General features: G+C 46.9%; 1 protein-coding gene across 7 annotated transcripts in view; it reads left to right on the plus strand.

Annotated features, from left to right (window-relative positions):
• The window catches only part of CCDC50 (coiled-coil domain containing 50), a 31,291-nt gene extending 28,837 nt beyond the window's left edge, over positions 1 to 2,454 (plus strand). For 3 of the 7 annotated variants that reach the window (XM_058188936.1, XM_058188937.1, XM_058188940.1), the window contains one exon: positions 440 to 2,454. In XM_058188936.1, the coding sequence (XP_058044919.1) occupies positions 440 to 585 (146 nt within the window). In that variant the 3' untranslated portion in view covers positions 586 to 2,454. Of the gene's footprint in view, positions 1 to 378 lie in introns of all 7 variants that reach the window. The other 4 variants (XM_058188939.1, XM_058188941.1, XM_058188942.1 and 1 more) reach the window with 3 other exon arrangements.
• Positions 2,455 to 23,493: the final 21,039 nt, after the last annotated feature.

Here is a 23,493-nt window from a genome sequence, read left to right on the forward strand (position 1 = left end):
CCAGTGGGACCGGAAGGCCCGTTTTTCGCTCTCCCTAGGCTCCAGAGGCTTTCTTGGAGCGGGGGTGGGGGTGGGGAAACAGCCCACCCCACCCCACCCAGAGGGGCCCCCTGGAGGCCGGAAACAACCCGTTTCCTGACTTCCAGTGGGCCTGGCACATGTATGTGCGCTGGAGCTGAGCTAGGGCAACACTCGTGTGCCCACAGATATGGCTCCGCGTGCGTGCCATAGGTTCGCCATCATGGGTATAGGTTCTCCTGCTTGAGCAGTGGCTGGACTAGAAGACCTCCAAGGTCCCTTCCAGCTCTATTCTGACTCTAAATTCTAAAATATGCCTTTGCTGATTTGATATTTCTTTTCTGTTTTCTTTGCTTGCAGGTCACCCCTATAAGCAGTAGGAGGAAACCTCCCTAGTCCTTTTTTTCTTCTTCTTCTATAGATACTGACTTTCCATGTAGCAGGCTTTATTGCATTTCTTCCAAGAGATACCCTGACGTCCCTCCGTTCTCCAAGGAGACCATCCTTTCCAGCAGGACAATGTCCACAAACCGTGCCTCCTCCTCCTCCTCCTTCAGCCTGTTGTAGGGCGATGTTCTCCTTGCCTCTGACCTCTCTCTCTCTCGGTCAGGCTGGCTAGTTAAGTCCAGCCTTTGGGCCATTCTCACCCCACCGGCACCCCAAGAATCTCTTTCGCGCTTCCAAGACCTGGCTTCGTTGACCGCAGTTTTCCATCGGCCGAGCACAAGAGTAGGATGTGGCCAGATGGACCCCAGAGGAAGGCCAGGGAAGGGTGGAATAGGTCAGCCAGGAAGGTGGCAGCCTTCATTGTCATGAGATGTCCAGGAGGCTGGGATCAGGCCAGAGGAGGGTTCTGTGGTCAGAATGGGTCGGTGTTTCTTCTGGAGTGGACCAACCTCAAACTTCTGGAGATGTTTCCCCAAGCGCAGGTCTTTCGCCTGGAATTCTGAGCACTATTTCTTGAGAAGACAACTTCCAGCAATGAGAGAGAGAGAGACATGTCCATGTCCTTTTCTGGGAAGGAAAAATGGGATATTTCCCCCCACCCCACCCCAGGAAACACCCAGTGTCATTTTAGGATGGAGCCAACAGTTTTGTACATTTTTAGGTTAGCCCTTCCTTGTTTTCCAAACGTTTCCTGAAGGACAGGAACCAACATGAGATGAGTTGTTTTTAAATTTTAATTTCCATCAACTCACAAACGCATTCATCAGAAACATCATTTGGGATAAATAATGACGACTCAGGTCTGTTTTATTTTAAATTTTTTAAGCTTAGTTTTGAGCACAGAATTTAGACCCCATCCTTAAAATGCTGCAAGTGAGGCCTTGAGGGCCCTCAACCAACTTCTCTCACCCTTTAAAGGCGAAACGCCGCCCCCCCCCCCAAGATGCTTCATCCGGTTCCCGAATTTTTGTCGTTCAGTTTGAATAACCTTTTACGGGTCTTGCAAAATAACAGGGTGTCGTGAACTGGCCAAGCACGCTGGATTCACACAGCACATTTAAGCCACAAGGGAAGGAAGAAGGGAAGCAAGATTTAAAATAATCCAGTTTAGGAAATTGGGGTCAATGCAGCTGTGGATTTTTTTTTTCTACTGGCTTGGTTAAAAGTGATGTGTGAATGTAAGCCATGTGGATGAGTGTTACCACATCAGTGTATCTCAATCTGAACAACTTGAAGAGGAATAGACTTCAACTCCCAGAATTCCTCAGCCAGCCTAGCTGGGAGTTGAAGTCCACTCCTCTTCAAGTTGTTCAAACTGAGATACGCTGGCCTGAATAGATTTAGAATAAATCTTAATCTTACAGAGTGGACATCAAATTCCAGTATTTTTGAAATACTACAGCAAAACGAAGCTTTTTTTTAAAGTATACTTGAAGAACCACGATTATTGAAATTTTCATAATTTGAAATGTGTTTGTACGGGGGAAACCAATGAAGCACAGAAGCTGTTTTTTGGAAAGAATGAACCCTACTGGAATATCACAGCGCAGACTGAAAGTGCCTTCAACCCTTTTTTCTCCTTCGGGGAGCCCACCAGCTCTGTTGGACTGTGACTCACACAATGTTGTGTTGTTTTGTGTTGTTGGGGGGGGGGTAGCCAGGTGAGGCTGATGGCTTTCAATGTATGGTGCATTTATTGCCACTCTTCTCTTTGCTGCTGGAGATAAAAATAATAATTAAAATCTCCAGGACAAATTTGTCTGCAAGAGCCCCTCCCTGCCTTGCCTAGATTTCGCTGCCCAACCTCCGCTCTTGAAATATTATGTTATTTTATTTTTTCCGTATTCATTTCGAAGTCTTTTTGTCTTGTGTCAACGCTATGCTGAAGACGTCCAATGTATTTCCTAATTTTGGTTCGGTTTGATGTTTCTGTCATATCCACTGGTTTCCTTTTTGTATATAGTTTTATTTCGATACGATCCCTATGAACCCTCCAATGGTCTTTTATTCTTTCCGATGGCCTGGTCCAAGCTTTTCACTGGCTGCCCTTCTTCGGTGCTGCTTTATTCCATCAAAAATATTTATTAACGTTCAGAGGTCAGAGGGCTTTGTGTGTCCAAAGCTTCCCTACACAGCAATGAGTTCAGGAATTGGAGGGGAAACGGGACTTTTAAATGTGTCCCGGTGGGCTGGGAAGTTCAAGAGGGCCATAGCAGTCGGGATTTTAAATTTAACCCCTAGAGAAGAGAGTATCTGTAGTTTGGGGATGAACGGGGATGGGGGCTCCTTGGTGGTTTTCTTGCAGACATTTCATGACCCAGCCAGGGAACATCATCAGTGCTAGAAGGGTGAGGGGTTTGCAGAGAGGAGGAGGAGGAGGAAGGAGGAGGAGGAAGAGAAGGACTATGGTGCTCTCTGAGCTTGGTGGTTTTCTTGCAGACGTTTCATGACCCAACTAGGTAACAACATCAATGCTAGAAGGTTGAGGGGTTCGCAGAGAGGAAGAGGGAGGAGGAAGAGAAGGACTATGGGGTCCTTGGTGCTCTCTGAGCTTCTTGGTTTTCTTGCAGACGTTTCATGGCCCAGCTAGGAAACCTCATCAGTGAATAAGGAGGGAATAACAGCCGACCAACAGAAAAACAATCAAGGAACTACCAAAGTGTGGGTGGGGGGAGAGAAACCCCACACTAACATTGGCCGGCCAGGCCACTGTATACAAACAGGAAGTGAGCCCCACACACTGGTACATTTCACTTCTCATCCAAGAAGGTCTTTCAGTTGTAACTTAGAACAGAAGAAGCTGCTTGGATGAGAAGCAAAATGTGTTCAAGGGGGGGGGAAATCCTTTATTTGGGGGGGGGGGGAGCTATGGAGCTGTGGGGTTTTGAAGGTGGCTGGAAGAAACGCCCAGAGAACAGAAGTGGGGAGGTGACACAAATTCATATTGGCCAGAAACACCCTCAGATATTTCTACTTTCCAGGGACTGTAAAAAGCATTTTTGGGCCAGGTCCAAGCTGGGTTTTCAGGTCATGGAAGCTGGAGATTTTCACTCGGCCTAAAAACCACTTGACTCCGTTGGCTGAGCCTCCTGGGCCGGTCAGTTTTTTTAAAATCACCTCTAGAATTCAAAGTGCAACCAGGGAGCAGAAGCAGCTTCTTTTCAGTCGGCTGTCCTGAAAAGTGCTTTTTTCCCCCCAAGAGGCAACTGGATTTTCTTGTTTTTCTTTGAGGACGTTTTGCTTCTCATCCAAGAAGCTTCTTCGACTCTCGCCGGATGAGTCTGTCCAAAACGTGGGCTTTGCAGAGGGGAGGAGGGCCTCTTGTTTAGGCCATCTGTATCCAAACTGAACAGCCCCTTCCTACAACACAGGGGGAGGGACACCACACTACCCATCTCCTGCCTATCACACGGTCCTTTTAACAGTGCCAAGAAGCCTCCGGTCCATTTGCACCACTCAAGTGACCCTGAGAACACAGACAGACCTCCAAGTGGCCTCAAGGACCCTCTCAAAGGATGCAAATGACCAGCTGTCTCTGCAAGGAGTATCAATCCTTCCGTTCAGTCCCACCAGCCAGCCACAGCTGAAGAAGCTTCTTGGAGTAGAAGTGAAATGTCTTCAAAGAAAAACTCCTGTTGCCTCTCGAAAAAGCACCTTTGGGACAGCCGTGACATGGATGGCGGAGAAGCTCCATGGACATTTTCAACGGGCCCTTTGATCGAAAAGGGAGTTTTTAGCGGAAGGCACTTCTTGCTGAAACCTGCCCTGGCAGTCGCTTAGAACCCACCTGGATGGCTGGATGGATTGAAAGAGTGTGTGTGTGTGTGTGTGTGTAGGAGCACACAATCGTCCTCTGTGAGTCTCTCTCCTTCCTCAAAGCCCAGGGGTTCTTGGCAGCTGCTTTCTGCTGGGTGCGACCATGAACTTGGTCCCCTAAATTTATTTATTTTTATTTTATTTATTTTGTCAAACACAACAGTATATATAAGTATAGGCATGAAATAACCACACAAAATGAATACAACCAAAGGGAACATTAGGACAGGAACAGTAGGCCCGCTGGTGCTCTTATGCACGCCTCTTATGATCTTGCTAGAAGAAGATCCTCTCTTAAAGGGACGTGCAGTTGTGTGGGGGGGAGGATCTCTTTTGCACCAGCCTTGTCCAGGTGGACAATGAAAAGAGATTTTGGAAACGGTTCAGAGAAGAGCAACTATGATGATCAAAGGCCTACCGCAGTGATGGCTAACCTCTTGCGGACCAAGTGCCCAAAGTGCGCCCAAACCCCCAAAATGCAATGCGTGTGCACCCCATGCATATGCCCCCCCCACATCCACACACAGCCCCCTGCATTCCCCCCGCGCATGCGTGGCAGTGAGCCAAAGACCACCTGGAGGGTGGGATGGCAGAGCTGAAGTGGGGCAATAGCTCGCATGCCCATAGAGAAGGTGCTGCGTGCCATAGATTTGCCATCACGGGGATATTGCATCAGAGTCCAAACTTCAACCAAACATAGCTCAGACAACCTACAGAGCCAGCTATGACCCCTACAACAACCAATAGAATACATGTTCTTGCACAGGAACAGGACTGGCATAGAAATTTTTAGTAGTTTTAACATTTGTATGTAAATTTTATGGGGTTTTATGGTTTTAAATGGATTTTAATTTGGCCTTATATTTAATAAGTTTTTTAATTGTTGTTTTATGGTGCACATTTTCTTGTTTTATTTTGGCTGTGAACCGCCCTGAGTCCTTCGGGAGAAGGGCGGTATAAAAATCTAATAAAATCTAAAATCTAATCTAAATCTAAGTTCAAGTGCAAAGCCTAAGAGAAGGTATAACTCCCCACCTCTCAGTTCCATGTGGTTCAGCTTCATCCTTAAACCATCTTTCCAGTGTCCTCCTCCTGGCTTGGAACTGAACCCGGCGGATATTTCTCCCAACATCAACAAGAAGGGATAGTAAAGAAGATGACAATATAATACCACCAATACAATATAATACTACAGCCCTGCTCCATGAGTAAATATCCTTAGGCTTAAAACAGTGCTGTGGGAATTTGGCTTTCAGCAGAGTGACGGCACAAGGCGAGGGCGGGGGAGGGGACTGCCCTTCTGTCTCATTGTTTTGGCCTGGGATGCTCTATAGTGCCCTCTGGAGGGGAGAAATTGAAACAGTTTATGTCCAGGATGTGAGGGGTCTGCAGATATCTTCTCAGCCCTCTTTTTGACTCGTGCAGTATACAGGTCCTCAATGGAAGGCAGGTTGATTGCAATTGTGTGTTTTTTTCACACAGTGGACAAAAACAAAGTCTTAGTGGACAACCAACTAAATATGAACCAGCAGTGTGCAGTGGCAACAAAAAAAGCCAATGCAATCCTAAATTGCATTAACAGAGGGATACAATCAAGATCAAGGGAGGTACTAATACCACTCTGTAAAGCCTTAGTAAGGCCACACCTAGAGTCCTGCATCAAGTTTTGGTCGCCATACTATAAAAAAGATGTTGAGACTCTAGAAAGAGGGCAGAGAAGAGCAACTAAGATGATGAGGGGACTGGAGGCTAAAACCTATGAAGAATGGTTGCAGGAACTGGGCCTGGCTGGTCTAGCGAAGAGAAAGACCAGGGGAGACAGGAGAGCATCTTCCAATATTTGAGGGGCTGCCACAGAGAGGAGGAAGGGGGTCAAGCTGTTTTCGAAGGCACCCAAAGGCCAGACAAGGAATAATGGATGGAAACTGAACAAGGAGAGGTTCAACCTGGAAATGAGGAATTTCCTGACAGAACAATCAACCCATGGAACAGAAGTTGCCTTCAGACGTTGTGGGAGCTTCATCCCTGGAAGCTTTCAAGAAGAGACTGGACTGCCCTCTGTCAGAATTGGTCTAGGGTTTTCTGCTTGGGTGAGAGTTGGACTAGATGACCTACAAGGTCCCTTCCAACTCTGATAATCTGTTAATTGGATTAACATTACATTAGACAGTAGATACATGTTAGATTCATTGCCTTTTTGTCATGAAGCTATTGAAAAGGGGTCCGTCCTTTTCCTAAGTTTGCCTGGTGCCTTCAGGTGTGATACACACTTTCTTGTGACTCCATTCAGGGCCTGGTGAGTTACCCTCCATTCATGACTCTGCAGTAGAAGAATTCCTGGTTTTTACCTGCTGCATCAATTTTTTTCCCCCAACCCGACTTTCTAAAAACATGAAAATAGGAGACGACTTCCGGTGTCCAGAGGCAACGGTCGTCTGGAGGCTTCTCCTGCCTCCAGTGCCCGAATCCGGCCGCCGCCGAGGCCCCCAGGGGCCAGGTGTTCCGAAAAGGACACCTGCCGCACGGACGGCTCGCCAGGGGTCTCCCAGCCGACATACAGGACTGGGGGGACCGATGCTGGCGCGTCCTAGGCTCGGCGGGGTTCGGAGGCCACGGGCCACGGCCATTACTTTGGTCGTCGCCTGGGCCGCTGTGCCCGGTGACACCGGGGCTTTGGATTTATAACTGCAGCAGCCTGGTGGTGAACAGGGAACGGAGAAGAATTGAGGAATGGAGAAGGGAAGGGGATATCGGTAAACGCGAGTGGAGTGCTCCGGAGTGCGGGGGGGTTTTTCTCCCCTGCGGCTGGAAGGAGCACGAGTCATTCTGGAGAGAGGAGAACTTAAAATAAGAAGATTACTGGTTTTGTGGAGCTCTGGAGAGAAGAGGTGATGGAGAAATTTAGGAGGGAGGGTTTGAGGCCCCCCCTCCCTCTGGGGAACAGTGGTGGCGTCCAGCTTCCGCCTTCACTATGAGAATCTTGATGACATCACTTCCCTTCGGCTTCCTGGTTGACTAACTGTACTCTGGACTCGTTGCTACTGTGAGTGCCCCCTGGTGGATCCGGAGGAAATTATAAGGATACTGTGCTTGCCTGAGGATTAAGGTCAGAGACCAACTGCTGGAGAGATGGAGAGAATTCTGGAAAAGTTATCCAATATGGACAAGAAACTGGATGATTTGCAAAGAGGCCAAACGGAAATAAGAGCAGAAATTGTGACTATCCAAAAGGATTTAAAGGATACTCAACAAGTCTCAGCAGAAAACAAGCAGAAAGTGGAAGGTCTGGAGGGTGAGATGCGGGCAGTGCAGAAAAGAGAGGAGATGACAGGCAATGCTGTGCTTGGACTACAGATGGATAAAATGTCTTATTTCCTTAGGTTTCAAAATTTGGAAGAAGTGGACCAAGAAGATTTGAGAGATGTTGTGACTAAATTGTTGGGAGAATTTCTTGGGAGAGGTGTTGATTTCATGAATTGGGATGTGGATCGAGTTTATAGAGTTAATTCACAATATGCACGCACGCATGCAGTTCCCAGAGAGGTTCATGTCAAATTTGTGAGAAGAGAGACGAGAGATGAAATTCTTAGAAAACATAGGAGTGGGGCACTGACTTACAGGGGCAGGGAGATAGCCATTCTGAGGCAGATTCCCAGACAGGTACGTGAAATGAGAAAGAAATATTACTTTTTGTCAAGCAAATTGTACCAGAAGGGAGTAGGCTTCAGATGGCTGATGCCAGAGGGATTGATGATTTTCCGGGAGGGCATTACGAAAAAAATTAGTACAATTGCGGAGGCTACCGCCTACGTGGAGGAATACAAAGCCCTCCTGGAATCAGATGACCCAGGAATTGAAGAAGGGGAGGTTATAGACCATGGGGCGGTGGCGGCTGCCGCTGTTGCGGCCCTGGAGTTGGGTCAGGCTGAACCCAGAGTTCTGAGATCCAAAACTAGGAAGTGATAAAGATATTTGGTATTGTGTTGGTTTTCCTTATTCTCTTTTGTACGATATTCTGTTTATTCTTGACCCTTCTTTATTGCGTATGTAAGATTTGTAAACTTAGCTACTTCGTGTCACCTGTTTGCCATATGGCTGTTGTATGTGTTAAAAAATTTGAGTTAAATTCTTATCTTGTATAAGAAAAATGAAAATTTACCATACCTGATATGTATTTGTATAAACCTTTTTTGACCAATAAAAACTTTTTGAAAAAAAAAAAAAAATAAATAAAAACATGAAAATAAAAATTGAGCGGCTGTTTTCTGGCAGGTTGGAGGGGCCTTTGGCAAATTCATAAATAACTGCGGTTGTCCTCCACTTATGACCCCAGGTGATCCAAAATTTCCGCTGCTAAGCAAGAAAGTGAAGTGAGTTTCACCTCATTTTTACAACCTTTCTTGCCATCGTTGTTAAATGAATCACAGCAGTTGTTAAGTGAGTAACACAGTTAAGTTGCTTCCCCACGACGGTTGCTTGTTGGAAGATTGCAAAAGAGGATCATGTGACGCTGGGACATGGCAGCCGTCATAAATACGAGTCAGTGGCCAAGGATCCGAATTTTGATCCTGAGCACGGGGATGCTACAGCTGTCAGAAGTGTGGAAAATGGTCATAAGTGCTTTGTTTTAGCAGCCAGACCATCAGTTGTAACTTTGAAGCAGTCACTAAATGAACGGTTGTTAGCCAATGAGGCAAGTTAAAAGCAACATGTCTTGTACTCATATGAACTGTAGAAAGTCAGCACCCGCCCACCCACTCACCCTTCTAGAGAATGAAATATTTGGGGGGGGATATTAAAAAGGCAGGATAGAATATTTTCCCTCAAGGAGAAATGGAGGGGGGGGGGGAAAGATCTTAAGGGAGGCAGAAACCAGCCCCGGGGGTCTCCCTGCCCCAAGCAGAAGCTGAGGAGGCCAGTTTTTAGAACTGCAGATCTGGTGATCCCTTCAGAAAGGCTGGGTCAGACAGAGACTCCCGATAAGCCACACAATTAGGCAAGCCAAAGGCTGACAAGATGAGCTCAGACAACCACCTAGGATCTGCATGGCCCCTTCTGCCTATAGAGCCAGCCATGACCCCGTAGGAATCTTGACAACAGCCAATAGAATATTAAAAGACATGTTCTTGCACAGGAACAGGAAGCTCAAGTACAAAACCCAGAGAAGGTATAAAAACCGCACCCACTCTCAACTCCATTTTGACAGTTGTCCCAGCTGTTGTTCTGTTCATCAATTCATTTCTTTCTTTCCAATCAGCCTCCATTTTATTCCCGGCTTGAAACTGGACCTGGATTTTCCTTCCAAGCGAAGTGAAGAGCCATTATGACAATAAGACAAGGTTTTATTCACACAACAGGCTTAACCTGGGTACGGAATGAACTCTCACTGCGTTCTGAGTTTGCATGGTGCGTTGAACTAACTCATGCTACGGAATGGCTTCCTGGCGTGATGAGCTGCACAAAACTTCACACTAACAGCTACACCTAATAAAAGCTTTGCAGGTTGCGTCAATCACACACCAGGCCTTTTGCTGGCCTACTTAATTGTGTTTTTGTAAATAGAGCTAAAACTCTAGTTTTACCCATCGTCCCCCAATTCTCTTGGCCTTTCCAGGAGCGCTTCAATACTTGTCATTTTTAAAAATAGAAAACCCTCAGTGAAGAAAATTTCACAGCCGCTGAAGTGTTCATTACAAGGCCCTCCTGGTGATAGCACCAATTTTTTTTTTTCAAAAGTCATCAGGTGCACACAAGGCTTTTAAATTTGGTTGCTGCATTAATGCTTTCTGTGGGCTGGCAGAATATATTGATTCTCAATAGAAGGGCTGAACTGTGAGATCTTTTGGTGGTCTCTGGGCTTCGTGGTTTTCTTGCAGACATCTCATGACTCAACTAGAGAACATCATCTGTGCTAGTGACTATGCAAAACAAGTAAGCTAGAGAGCACCAGGGATCTCAGAGTCTTTCTCCTCCTCTCTACAAACTGATGATGTTACCTAGTTGGGTCATGAACTAGCCTGGAAAACAACCTTCATCCCCACTCCTCCTCCTTTCTGCAGCCCCTTTCCCTTCTAGCACTGATGATGTACCTCAGTTGGTTCGAGATATTTGCAAGAAAACAACCAAGCACATTGTCCGGTTGTTTCATTCTGAACTGCAAAGATTCTCTTCTTTTTTTTAAAATTATTTTTATTATTTATTCGATTTTTATACCGCCCTTCTCCCGAAGGACAGCCAAAATAAAACAAACAATACAATATACAATTAAAACCCAAATTAAAAAACTTATTACACCATTGGCCTAAGATTTTAAAACATCTGTGGAACATCTATTCTGTGGAATAGAAGGATGGAAACTCATCAAGGAGAGAAGCAACCTGGAATTAAGGATGAATTTCCTGCCAGTGAGGACGATTAGCCAGTGGAACAGCTTGCCACCAGAAGTTGTAGCTGCTCCAACACTGGAGGTTTTTAAAAAGAGATTGGACCACCATTTATCTGAAATGGTCTACGGCAGCGTTGGCTAACCTTTTCGCTGTCATGTGCCAAAAGCGGAAGCGCGTGCGGGGGGGGGGGTGATGTGCACCTGTGCCCACACCCATATTTCAATGCACACGTGAACCCCCCTGCGCTCCCCCCACTTTTGGCATGGTGGGTCTGGTAGGCCCGTTTTTTGCTGTCTCCAGGCTCCAGAGGCTTTCTTGGAGTCTGGGGAGGGTGAAAATGGCCTTCCTCACCCCCCCCCCCCCCGGAGGCCAGAAACGACCCATTTGCCGACTTCCAGTGGGACTGGAAGGCCTTTTTTTTTTGCTCTCCCCAGGCTCCAGAGGCTTTCTATGAGCCTGGGGAGGGCAAAAACGGCCTCCACCGGTCTGGAGGACAGAAATGCCCTGTTTCCTGAGTTCCAGTCCCACTGGAAGGCCCGTTTTCCGGTCTCCCCAGGCTCCCACTGGAAGTCAGCAAACAGGCTGTTTCCAGCCTCCGGGGAGGTGGGGAAGGCCATTTTCGCCCTCCCCAGGTTCCTAGAAAGGCTCTGGAGCCTGGAGAGAGTGAAAAATGGGCCTTCCCCCTCCAGAGGCCTTCTAAAAATCAGCTGGCTGGCACACACATGCACACTGGAGGTGAGCTAGGGCAATGCTCGCGTGCCCTCCAATATGGCTCTGTGTGCCACCTGTGGCACGTGTGCCATAGGATCGCCATCATGGGTAGAGGGTCTTCTGCCTAAGCAGGGGGTTGGACTAGAAGACCTCCAAGGTCTCTTCCAATATGCTATGCTATGCTATGCTATGTTATTCCATTCCATTCCATATTTTTTTCTCTGATTAAAACTGTCAGAGTTGCCATTTCTAAAGAGCCCCTCTCTGAGGTAGGCTTGCAGCTAAGAAAAATGAAACATAAATAAATGAATAAATAAGATTTCCAGCACTTTTTCCATCCACCCATTAGGCAGGTTTAACATCCTGGGAACACGCAGCCCCTAAGAAGGGCAAAGTGGGGAGAAGGGGAAACCCAGCTTCAATTCCAAATAACAGGAGGGTGCATTTTCCAGGCATGGCAGGCAGGGGGCAGACTGGCACCAGGCTTCCATGCCCAATTTATTCTCTGACCTGTTTCAGCTTCAAAAACCAAACAATTCTGTTCAACTTGGGCCAGTTTTTCCGGAATCACTCAAGAAATAAAAGCTTGAGAAGAGAATTTAACTGATCATAGAGCAATTATGGAGAAAAGTTTGAGTCACCATCAGATGGATTCATAACTGGCTGACAAATCGGACTCAACGAGTAGTTCTTAATAGTATTACATCAGGGGTGGGTTTCAAAACATGTCACTACCAGTTCACTCGTGGGCGTGCACACATTCAACATTTATGCGCATGCACAGAAGCGTCTGGGCAGAGGGTGGAGCCTCCCTCTGCTCCCACTACTGGTTTGTCCAAACTGGGGTGAACCGGTAGCAACCCATCACTGTATTATATCCACATGGAGGGAAGTAAGCAGTGGGGTAATACAAGGCTCCGTCTCAGGCCAGGACTCCTCAATATCTCCATCAATGACTTAGATGAGGGAATAGAAGGGGAACTCATCCAAGTTGCAGATGACTCTTAAACTGGCAGGAACAGCCAACAGCCCAGAAGACAAGCTCAGGATCCAAAAAGATCCTGACAGACTTGAAGAATGGGCCCTATCCAACAACATGAAATTTAATGTGGAGAAAAGCAAAGTTTTACACCTGGGCAGGTAAAACCAGAGACAAGTACAGATTAGGCAAAACCTGGCTCAAAAACGGGAACCGCGAGAGAGACTTTGGAGTCCTAGTGGACAATCACTTAAACAGGAGCCAGCGATATGCAGCAGCAGCCAAAAAAGCTAATACAATCCTGGATTATATAAACAGAGACATAGAATCAAGATCACATGAAGTAGTAGTATCACTTTATAAAACCCCAGTAAGACCAAACCTGGAATACTGCAACCAATTTTGGACACCAAAGTACAAAAAAGTTGTTGAGACTTTGGAAAAGAATGCAGAGAACAGCAAGTAAGATTATTAAAAGCCTAGAGACTAAACCATAAGAAGACTGGTTGCAGGATTTGGGTTTGGCCAGTTTAGAAAAAAAGAAGAATTAGGGGTGACATGATAGCAGGGTTCCAATATCTCAGAGGTTGCCACAAAGAAGAGGGAGTCAAGCTATTCTCTGAAGCCCCTAAAGGCAGAACAAGAAGCAACGGATGGAAACTAACCAAGGAGAGAAGCAACCTGGAACTATGGAGGAATTTCCTGACAGTGAGAACAATTAATCAGTGGAATGGAAGTTGCATTCAGAAGTTGTGGGTTCTCCATCACTGGAGGCTTTTAAGAAGAGATTGGACAGCCACTTGTCTGGAATGGCATAGGGTCTCCTGCTTTAGCAGGGGGTTGGACTAGAAGACCTCCAGGGTTCCTTCCGACACTGGTATTCTGTCATTCCCTTCAATCTAGATTGGAGTGACCGACTATGAGGGAAAAATCTATACAACTAATTTATGCAGATTGTTCTAAGGCAGCATTTTTCACACTTGGCAACTTTGAGATGTGGGAGTCCCCTCGATTTAGGTGTCAAGCTCAGGAAATCAGGAATCAAGGCAGTTCACATGAATACAATGTTATTGCATGCCAACACTCACTACAAGAATCTGACCTACTAACAGTCAAAGCACGTTGGCAGCAGAGAAGAGTCCATGGAATTCAAGGAGGGCTCGACTTAGATCCCTTTTGGGCAGGAAGGGACTTAAGGCTGATGATGCCTTTGACCCCTCCCTCGGACTCGGCCGGCTCATCTCCTACACTAGGCCCTCTAATAGTGCTTAATGGGTGGGCTCTTGGTGGTTCCTTAAGTTGTGGTTTACTTTTGATTGTGGTTGATTGTGGTTAGACAGTAGTTCCTTGATTGTCTCACCAAAACTGTCTGGACAACACTTGTATACAAATAGAGAGAAAACCACATTTCCTTCTAGCACTGCTGATGTTCCCTAGTTGGGTCATGAAGCATCTCTAGGAAAACAGCCATGCTTCGAAAGTACCATGCATCCCATACTCCTCCTCCTCCTCCTCCTATCCACAAACCCTACTAACACTGGTGATATTCTCTAGTTGGGTAAGGAAACATCTGCAGGAAAACAACTCAGCTCAGGGAGCATCAAGGACCCCACAGTCCTTCTCCTCATCTCTGCAAATTCCTCTCCCTTCAAGGATTGAAGGTGTTACCTAGTTGGGTAATGAAAAATCTCCAAGAAAACAACCTACGATCAAGGATCCCACAGCTGCCCTCCTCCACCTCCTCCTCCTCCCTGCAAACCCCCCTCCCTTCTAGCACTGATGACATTCCCTAGTTGGGTCATGAAACATCTGCAAGAAAACCACCAAGCTCAGAGAGCACCAGTTCAACCTCCGAGCTCCAAATATTCTCTCCGAAAGAGTCATAATTTCTCTGTTCTGCTCCCAGTACAAGGCCATTCCTCTCTTTCAGAGCCCCAGGACATTTCTTTATTCACAAATTGGAAGAGGAAGTTTGCAGATTTCAAAAGTGCCTGGGAAATAAATAAGGACATCTACTTTGGCTACAAGATCCATTTCAACAAATTGTTTCAGAGTTACTCTCACTAAAGTCACTTGTTCTCTGCTTCAAATTTAGCTGTGTTTGCTCAGTTTCTGCTGACTGGCTCAGCGCTATAAAACTGAAGGTCTGTTTCGGAGTCAAATCCGGTGATATCTTGCAATGAGGAAAGCAACCAGTGAAAACAGCAGTATCAGTCTGGGAGAATCAGCCCCTTCATAGAATCCTAGGGCTGGAAGGGACCTTGGAGGTCTTCTAGTCCAGCCCACTGCTCAAGCAGGAGACCCTGTACCATTTCAGACAAATGGTTGTCCAGTCTCTTCTTAAAAACCTCCAGTGTTGGAGCACCCACAGCTTCTGGAGGGAAGCCGTTCCACTGATTAATTCTTGAAGCTGCAGGAACCTTGGGTGAGAGTGACCATGTCATACTAGAATTCAACATAATGCAAACACAAGCAGTAGAACAAAATGATACCAGAGTCTGAGATTTTAAAAGAGCTGATTTTAATAAACTCAGAGAGAACTCGGGAAAGATTCCTTGGATGAAAATCCTAAAGGGAAAAACAACTCAAGAGTCTTGGGAAACTCTGAAAAATATGATCATAAAAGCCCAGACCAGCACAATACCACTGAGAAACAAGAAATCCAAGAAGAAACCAGCATGGCTGCACAAAAATCTCCCTGACAAATTGAAAGTCAGAAAGGATAAGTACAAAAAATGGAAAGAGGGACACCTAACCAAGGCAGGATATCAGCTGACAGCCAGAATCTGCAAAGACAAAGTCAGGAAAGCAAAGGCTCAGAATGAAGAAAGACTTCCAACAAAAGTCAAAGATAACAAAAAAAGGTTTTTCCAACATATAAATAACAAGAAAAAAATCAAGGAAACAGTCGGTCCACTAAGGAGAGAAGAGGGCAAGGAAGTAACAGGCAACAGAGAGAAAGCAGAGCTATTTAACTCATTCTTTGCATCTGTCTTCATGCAAAAAGAAACTATAGCCCAACTTACCAAAAACATAACTGTAAAAAACAGACTGGAAATAAAAGTTAAAATAAGCAAAAAAATAATAGTAAGAGAACACCTGTCTGATCTTGATGAATATAAATCACCAGGACCTGACAGGTTACATCCCAGAGTTCTAAAGGAGCTGGCAGATGTCATCTCAGAACCATTTGCACCACACGAGGGAACTACCAGAGGACTAGAAAAGAGCTGATGTGGTTCCCATCTCCAAAAAAGGGGGAAAAAAACCAGACCCAGGAAACTACAGACCAATCAGACTAACATCAATCAGACTAACATCAATACCCAGGAAGATACAGGAAAAGATAATAGAAAAACCTAGAACTAGGTTCAACACCTAGAAACGAGTAAAGTAATAGCTAGCAGTCAGCACGGGTTTGTTAAAAACAGATCATGCCAAACCAATCTTATTTCATTCTTCAACATAGTGACTAAATTAATAGACCAGCAAAATACTGCAGACATAATATACTTAGACTTCAGCAAGGCATTCAACAAAGTAGAGCACAATCTAGTTCTTCGTAAGCTAGAAAAAAGTGGGATAGATAACTTCACCACCAGATGGATTCACAGCTGGCTGACAAACTGTACTCAGTGAGTAGCCCTTAATGGGTCTACATCCGCATGGAGGGAAGAAAGCAGTGGGCTGCCACAAGGTTCCGTCTTAGGCCCAGGACTCTTCAATATCTTCATAAATGACTTAAATGAGATGACTTAGATGAGGGAATAGAAGGGGAACTCACCAAATTTGCAGATGATACTAAGCTGGCAGGAATAGCTAACAACCTAGAAGATAGGCTCAAGATCCAGATGGATCTTGGCAGACTTGAACCCTGGGCCCTATCTAACAAAATGAAATTCAATATAGAGAAAAGTCAAGTCTTACACTTAGGCAAGAAAAAACCAAAAGGACACATACAGGATGGGTGGAACCAGGTTCAATAGCAGGGACTGTGAGAGGGATCTTGGAGTCTTACTGGACAATCAGCTAAATATGAGCCAGCCGTGTGCAGCGGCAGCCAAAAAAGCCAATGCAATCCTAAATTGCATTAACAGAGGGATACAATCAAGATCAAGGGAGGTGCTAATACCACTCTGTAAAGCCTTAGTAAGGCCACACCTAGAGTACTGCATCCAGTTTTGGTCACCACCCTATAAAAAAGATGTTGAGACTCTGGAAAGAGTGCAGAGAAGAGCAACCAGGATGATGAGGGGACTGAAGGCTAAAACATATAAAGAACAGTTGCAGGAACTGGGCCTGGCTGGTCTAGAGAAGAGAAGGACCAGGGGAGACAGGATAGCAGTCTTCCAATATTTGAGGGGCTGCCACAGAGAGGAGGAAGGGGGTCAAGCTGTTTTCCAAAGCACCTGAAGGCCAGACAAGGAATAATGGATGGAAACTGACCAAGGAGAGATTCAACCTAGAAATAAGGAGGAATTTTCTGATAGTGAGAACAATCAACCAATGGAACAGAAGTTGCCTTCAGAAGTTGTGGGAGCTTCATCACTTTCAAGAAAAGATTGGACTGCCATTTGTCAGAAATGGTGTAGGGTCTCCTGCTTGAAGGGGGGTGGGTTTGGACTAGATGACCTATAACATCTGTTACATCTGTTCTCACGGTCATAAAATTCCTCCTGATTTCCAGATTGCATTTCTCTTTAACAAAGTTCCATCCATTGTTTATTTATTTATTTTATTTTATTTATTTATTTGTCACAATAGTATATGTAAGTGTAAGCATGAAATAACTATACGATATATAAGCATATATATAAGTGTAAGTATAAAAAAAGAAAAACTATATGAATTGGATATAATCAAAGGGAACATTAGGACAGGAACGGTAGGCACACTTGTGCTCTTATGCACACTCCTTACAGACCTCTGAGGAATGGGGTGAGGTCAATAGTAGACAGTTTTTGGTTAAAGCTTTGGGGATTTTGGGAAGAGACCACAGAGTCAGGTAGCGAATTCCAGGCATTAACATTATTGTCTTTCCCTCAGCGGCTTTGCAGAATAGACTAACCTTCTCTTCTCTGTCACGGCCCCTCAAGTATTGGAAAATGCTATCATGTCATCCTGAATCTTTCTCTAAGGCATACCTACTTTCTTTAATCATTCATTGTATGATTTAACCTCCAGGCTCTCTTTCTTGCTCTTCTCTGCACTCTTTCTAGAGTCTCAACATCTTTTTTACATTATGGCAACCAAAACTGGATGCCGTATTCCAAGTGCCGTATTTATAAAGTGGCATTAACAGTCCACATGATCTTGGTTCACATGATTGATGGTTGGTTCACTTGGTTGATGCAGCCTAGGATTGCGTTGGCTTTTTTGGCAGCTGCAAGACACGGCTGGCTCATATTCAAGTGATTGTCCATTAGGACTCCAAGGTCCCTCTTGCAATTACTGGAGTTGATCCAGGTATCACCTTTTTTTTTTTAATTTACATTTATATCCCGCCCTTCTCCGAAGACTCAGGGCGGCTTACAGTGTGTAAGGCAATAGTCTCATTCTATTTGTATATTTTTACAAAGTCAACTTATTGCCCCCCCAACAATCTGGGTCCTCATTTTACCTACCTTATAAAGGATGGAAGGCTGAGTCAACCTTGGGCCGGGCTTGAACCTGCAGTAATTGCAGGCTACTGTGTTCTAATAACAGGCTCTAACAGCCTGAGCTATCACGGCACCTGTGCTCTACCTGTGCATCTGACTCTTCTGCCCAGGTAGTAGGCCTTCCTTGTCTAACCCCTGAATTGCATCTTGTTGGATGTTGGATTCATGGCAGGCCCAGCCCAGATAAGAGAACTTCCTAGATTGTTAATGGTTTCCATGGGGATGCTGAGATTTAATTGTTGCTTCCTTTAATAGCTCTTTCCCATAATAGCCCACTTACTCATCCTTGCACCCTCCTTCTCCTGGAATATTGGGCAAAAAAACAACAACGCAACATTTAAGATTTCTGCATCTGGTCTTCACCCGACCACCTGGCTCCCATGTCAGTCTAAGACATAGCTTCTTTAACCACTGTTTACTGAGCAAGCCACGGATGAGCAAATTGGGATGTCTCCTGCGTGGTTTATAAACCATGGTGGCTTATCCCACCCTACCCAATCTCATCACGGCAAAGTCCCATGGGTAACAAACAAAACTGTTGGGAGATTTTGGGTTGAGCCACAGTGGCGCAGTGGTTAGAGTGCTACAGGCTACTTCTGCTGACTGCTGGCTGCCTGCAATTTGGCAGTTCAAATCTCACTAGGGTCAAGGTTGACTCAGCCTTCCCTCCTTCTGAGGTGGGTCAAATGAGGACCCAGATTATTGAGGGCAAGGGGCTGACTCTGTAAATCACTTAGAAAGGGCTGCCCTTCCTTCCTTCCTTCCTTTCTTCCTTCCTTCCTCCCTCCCTCCCTTTTCCCAGTATTGCAGGCTAATTCTGCCAACTGTCAGGGGTTCAATCCTGACCGGATTAAGGTTGACTCAGCCTTCCATCCTTCCGAGGTGGGTAAAATGAAGACCCAGATTGTTGGGGGCAAGAGGCTGATTCTGTAAACTGCTTAGAGAGGGCTGTAAAGCACTGTGAAGCGGTATATCAGTCTCAGTGCTCTTGCTCTTGCTCTTGGGTTGTTCCCTGCGGGACTGAGACCCCCGCTGATGAAGCTGGTGTGAGGTCATAGAGGGTGGGATACTTGGAAAGGTGTCACAGTTGCGAACTTATTTATCTGAGCTCTCAGTGCTAGGATGAGAATTGGTGGGTAGACAGAAGGAGCTGCCGAAAGAGGCAATGCAATCCAAGGCTGCATCTACAGAGGAAGAAGGAATGGGACTTTTCACCTCGGACTCTTGGCGCTACCTGTTTCTCCACCAGGGTTTCGCCTCCGCGTTATTACACCTAGGCACTTTGGGCCACGGCCCCTCCGTCCCAGTCCCTTCGCCGCGGCCCATTCATCGGGGTACAATTTGCAGAGGGCTTTTGGCCGCACAGGACAGTTCAAAGCCAGCCAATCAGTGCAGGGGCTCGGGGGCTTTGGGAGTAGAGCGGGGGTTGCAGTTCAGAGGGAAGCTCAGTCTTCAAACTGTCCTGTCCTAGGGCCTCTGGTGGCTCAGCAGACTAAGTCTGTCTGTTATTAACAGCAGCTGCTTGCAATTACTGCAGGTTCAAGTTCCACCAGGCCCAAGGTTGACTCAGCCTTCCATCCTTTATAAGGTAGGTAAAATGAGGACCCAGATTGTTGGGGGCAATAAGTTGACTTTGTATATAATATACAAATGGATGAAGACTATTGCTTAACACATTGTAAGCCGCCCTGAGTCTTTGGAGAAGGGTGGGGTGACGAATACAATACAACGTGAATTGTACCACGACGAATGGGCCACGGCGAAGGGACTGGGACGGAGGGGCCATGGCCCAAAGTGCCGAGGCGTAATAACGCGAAGGTGAAATCCTGGTGGAGAAACAGGGAATGCCAAGAGTTCAAGGTGAAAAGTCCTAGACCAGGGATGGCCAAACTTGGCCCCTTGAAGAGCGGTGGACTTCAACTCCCAGAATTCCCCAGCCAGCAACTTGCTCATATTTATAGCTCATGCTGGTTGGGGAATTCTGGGAGTTGAAGTCCACCGCTCTTCAAGGGGCCAAGTTTGGGCACCCCTGTTCTAGACCCAATGGAGATTATCAAGATCCTCAGAAGTTAGCACGAACAGAGGGATTCAATCTGGGTCACGTCATAAGTCACTTTTTCCAGTGCCATTGTAACTTTGGACAGTCACTAAATGAACTGTTGTAAGTCGAGGACTAGCTGTGGTCTGAGGTCCTAGGAGGGAGGGGTTGCTCCCCAAAGAGGCAGCAGAGCAGAGGATGTCTGGTAGGCCAGAAGAGAGCCAAGGCAGCTCCTCCCTAGCAATTCACGGAGTACATTCCGAGTTATGCAGGTAGTTGCTTGAGTCGGGCAAGATTCTGTCTGTAGGCGAATAGCAATAAAGACATTACTCGGAAGGAAGTCCAGGTGCCTTCAGCAGCTGTGCCAGCAGTCCCTCCAAGGGGTGGGGGGTCCCCATCTCTGTGTCAGCAGTTCCATGGAGGAACCATTCCTAATGTTGAAAAGGTTTTCCTTGTAACTAATAGAATCAGCAGGCAGAGCCAGCCAGTGAGTCATTGTCTTTCTATTAACAGCCCAGGGAAAGAGGTTTTCGAACGATCAAAGCAAAGTCCCTCTTTCCCTAACACCTACAGGCTCCAACACCGTCCTACACAAATGTAAACAGAAACCACAAGGGGGTGGGGACGGGGGTGGGGAGAGAGATCTAAGCCATGGCTTCTCCCATGGGGGGAGGAGGAGGTGTCTGAAATAAAGCTCGCAGAGAAGTCAACCTTGTGCTCTGAAGACACCGAGACACACAGCCTCAGCTGGCTGTAACTCAAAGGCGCCTTGTCTGCACCTCTGCTAGGACCACAGATTTATTCCTGGTGATTCATCATTTCATTTTGAGATTTATTGCAAGAGACAAGTTATTCCATCCTTGAGAATGAAGGCACCAGGGAGCTGTCTCAGATGCTCTCTCTCTCTCTCTCTCTCTCTCTCTCTCTCTCTCTCTGCCCAGAAGACAGAAAAGCCACATTTCCCTCAGTTTTGGTTCTCCTGCAGATCCAACTACTCCACATTTTGCCTTGGGGGGTGGGGGTGGGTAGAAGTCCTCTCTTACCTGGAAAAGTGGGAGGGAGATGATGGAAGATGAGACTCTAGAAAAAGTGGAGAGAAGAGCAACCAGGATGATGAGGGGACTGGAGGCTAAAACATACGATGAACGATTGCAGGAACTGGGCCTGGCTAGTCTATTTATTTATTTATTTATTTATTTATTTATTTATTTATTTATTTATTTATTTATTTATTTATTTATTTATTTATTTATTTATCACATTTGTATACCGCCCTATCTCCTTAGGGACTCAGGGCAGTTCACAGGCAAGTAAAAAAGTACATATAAATACAGAATAAAATAACAGTTAAAAAAACTTATTCTACATGGCAGAATTTTTAAAAGAACAATATAAATAATAAAACCCATTAAAACCAATATAAATTTAAAATCTAATCCAGTCCTGCGCAGATGAATAGATGTGTTTTAAGCTCGCGACGGAAGGTTCGGAGGTCCGGAAGTTGACGAAGTCTTGGGGGGAGTTCGTTCCAGAGGGTGGGAGCCCCCACAGAGAAGGCCCTTCCCCTGGGTGTCGCCAGACGGCACTGCCTAGCTGACGGCACCCTGAGGAGTCCCCCTCTGTGAGAGCGTACGGGTCGGTGAGAGGTATTCGGTAGCAGCAGGCGGTCCCGTAAATAGCCCGGCCCTATGCCATGGAGCGCTTTAAAAATAGTTACCAAGACCTTGAAGCGCACCCGGAAGGCCACAGGTAGCCAGTGCAGTCTGCGCAGGAGAGGTGTCACATGGGAGCCACGAGGGGCTCCCTCTATCACCCGCGCAGCCGCATTCTGAACTAACTGAAGCCTCCGGATGCCCCTCAAGGGGAGCCCCATGTAGAGAGCATTGCAGTAATCCAGACGAGACGTCACGAGGGCGTGAGTGACCGTGCATAGGGCATCCCGGTCTAGAAAGGGGCGCAACTGGCGAACCAGGCAAACCTGGTAAAAAGCTCTCCTGGAGATGGCCGTCAAGTGATCTTCAAAAGACAACCGCCCATCCAGGAGAACGCCCAAGTTGCGCACCCTCTGCACCGGGGCCAATGACTCGCCCCCAACAGTCAGCCGTGGACTCAGCTGACTGTACCGGGATGCCGGCATCCACAGCCACTCTGTCTTGGAGGGATTGAGCTTGAGCCTGTTTCTCCCCATCCAGACCCGTACGGCTTCCAAACACCGGGACAGCACTTCGATAGCTTCGTTGGGGTGGCCCGGTGTGGAAAAGTACAGCTGGGTGTCATCAGCGTACAGCTGGTACCTCACACCGAAGCCACTGATGATCTCACCCAGCGGCTTCATATAGATGTTGAACAGAAGGGGCGAGAGAATCGACCCCTGCGGCACCCCACAAGTGAGGCGCCTCGGGGCCGACCTCTGCCCCCCTGTCAACACCGTCTGCGACCGGTCAGAGAGATAGGAGGAGAACCACCGATAAACGGTGCCTCCCACTCCCAATCCCTTCAACCGGCGCAGCAGGATACCATGGTCGATGGTATCAAAAGCTGCTGAGAGGTCTAATAGGACCAGGGCAGAGGAACAACCCCTATCCCTGGCCCTCCAGAGATCATCCACCAACGCGACCAAAGCCGTCTCAGTGCTGTAGCCGGGCCGGAAACCGGACTGGAACGGGTCTAGATAGACAGTTTCATCCAGGTGTAGGGGAAACTGATATGCCACCATACTCTCTACAACCTTCGCCGCGAAGCGAAGGTTGGAGACCGGACGATAATTACCTAAAACAGCCGGGTCCAGGGAAGGCTTCTTGAGGAGGGGCCTCACCACCGCCTCTTTCAAGGCGGCCAGAAAGACTCCCTCCAACAAAGAAGCGCTCGTAATCGCCTGGAGCCAGCCTCGTGTCACCTCCTGAGTGGCCAGCACCAACCAGGAGGGGCACGGGTCCAGTAAACACGTGGTGGCATTCAACCTACCCAACAACCTGTCCATGTCCTCGGGAGCCACAGGGTCAAACTCATCCCAAACAATGTCAACAAGACCACCCTCAGACGCCCCATCTGAATCGCCACAATTTTGGTCCAGACCATCCCGAAGCTGAACGATTTTATCGTATAGATAACCGTTAAACTCCTCAGCACATCCCTGTAACGGGTCATCCCACTCCCCCTGGTGAAGGAGGGAACAAGTCACCCGAAACAGGGCGGCTGGGCAGTTATCTGCCGACGCAATGAGGGAGGAGACGTAGCAATGTCTCGCTTCCCTCAGTGCCACTAGGTAGGTCCTACTATAGGACCTAACTAGTGTCCGATCAGCCTCTGAACGGCTAGACCTCCAGGAACTCTCTAGGCGTCTTCTCCGGCGTTTCATCCCCCTCAGCTCCTCGGAGAACCAAGGAGCCGGTTGGGATCTACGCCGGGTCAGAGGCCGCAAAGGCACGACACGGTCTA

Source organism: Ahaetulla prasina, chromosome 6, assembly GCF_028640845.1.
Source record: "Ahaetulla prasina isolate Xishuangbanna chromosome 6, ASM2864084v1, whole genome shotgun sequence".
Classification (NCBI taxonomy): domain Eukaryota; kingdom Metazoa; phylum Chordata; class Lepidosauria; order Squamata; family Colubridae; genus Ahaetulla; species Ahaetulla prasina.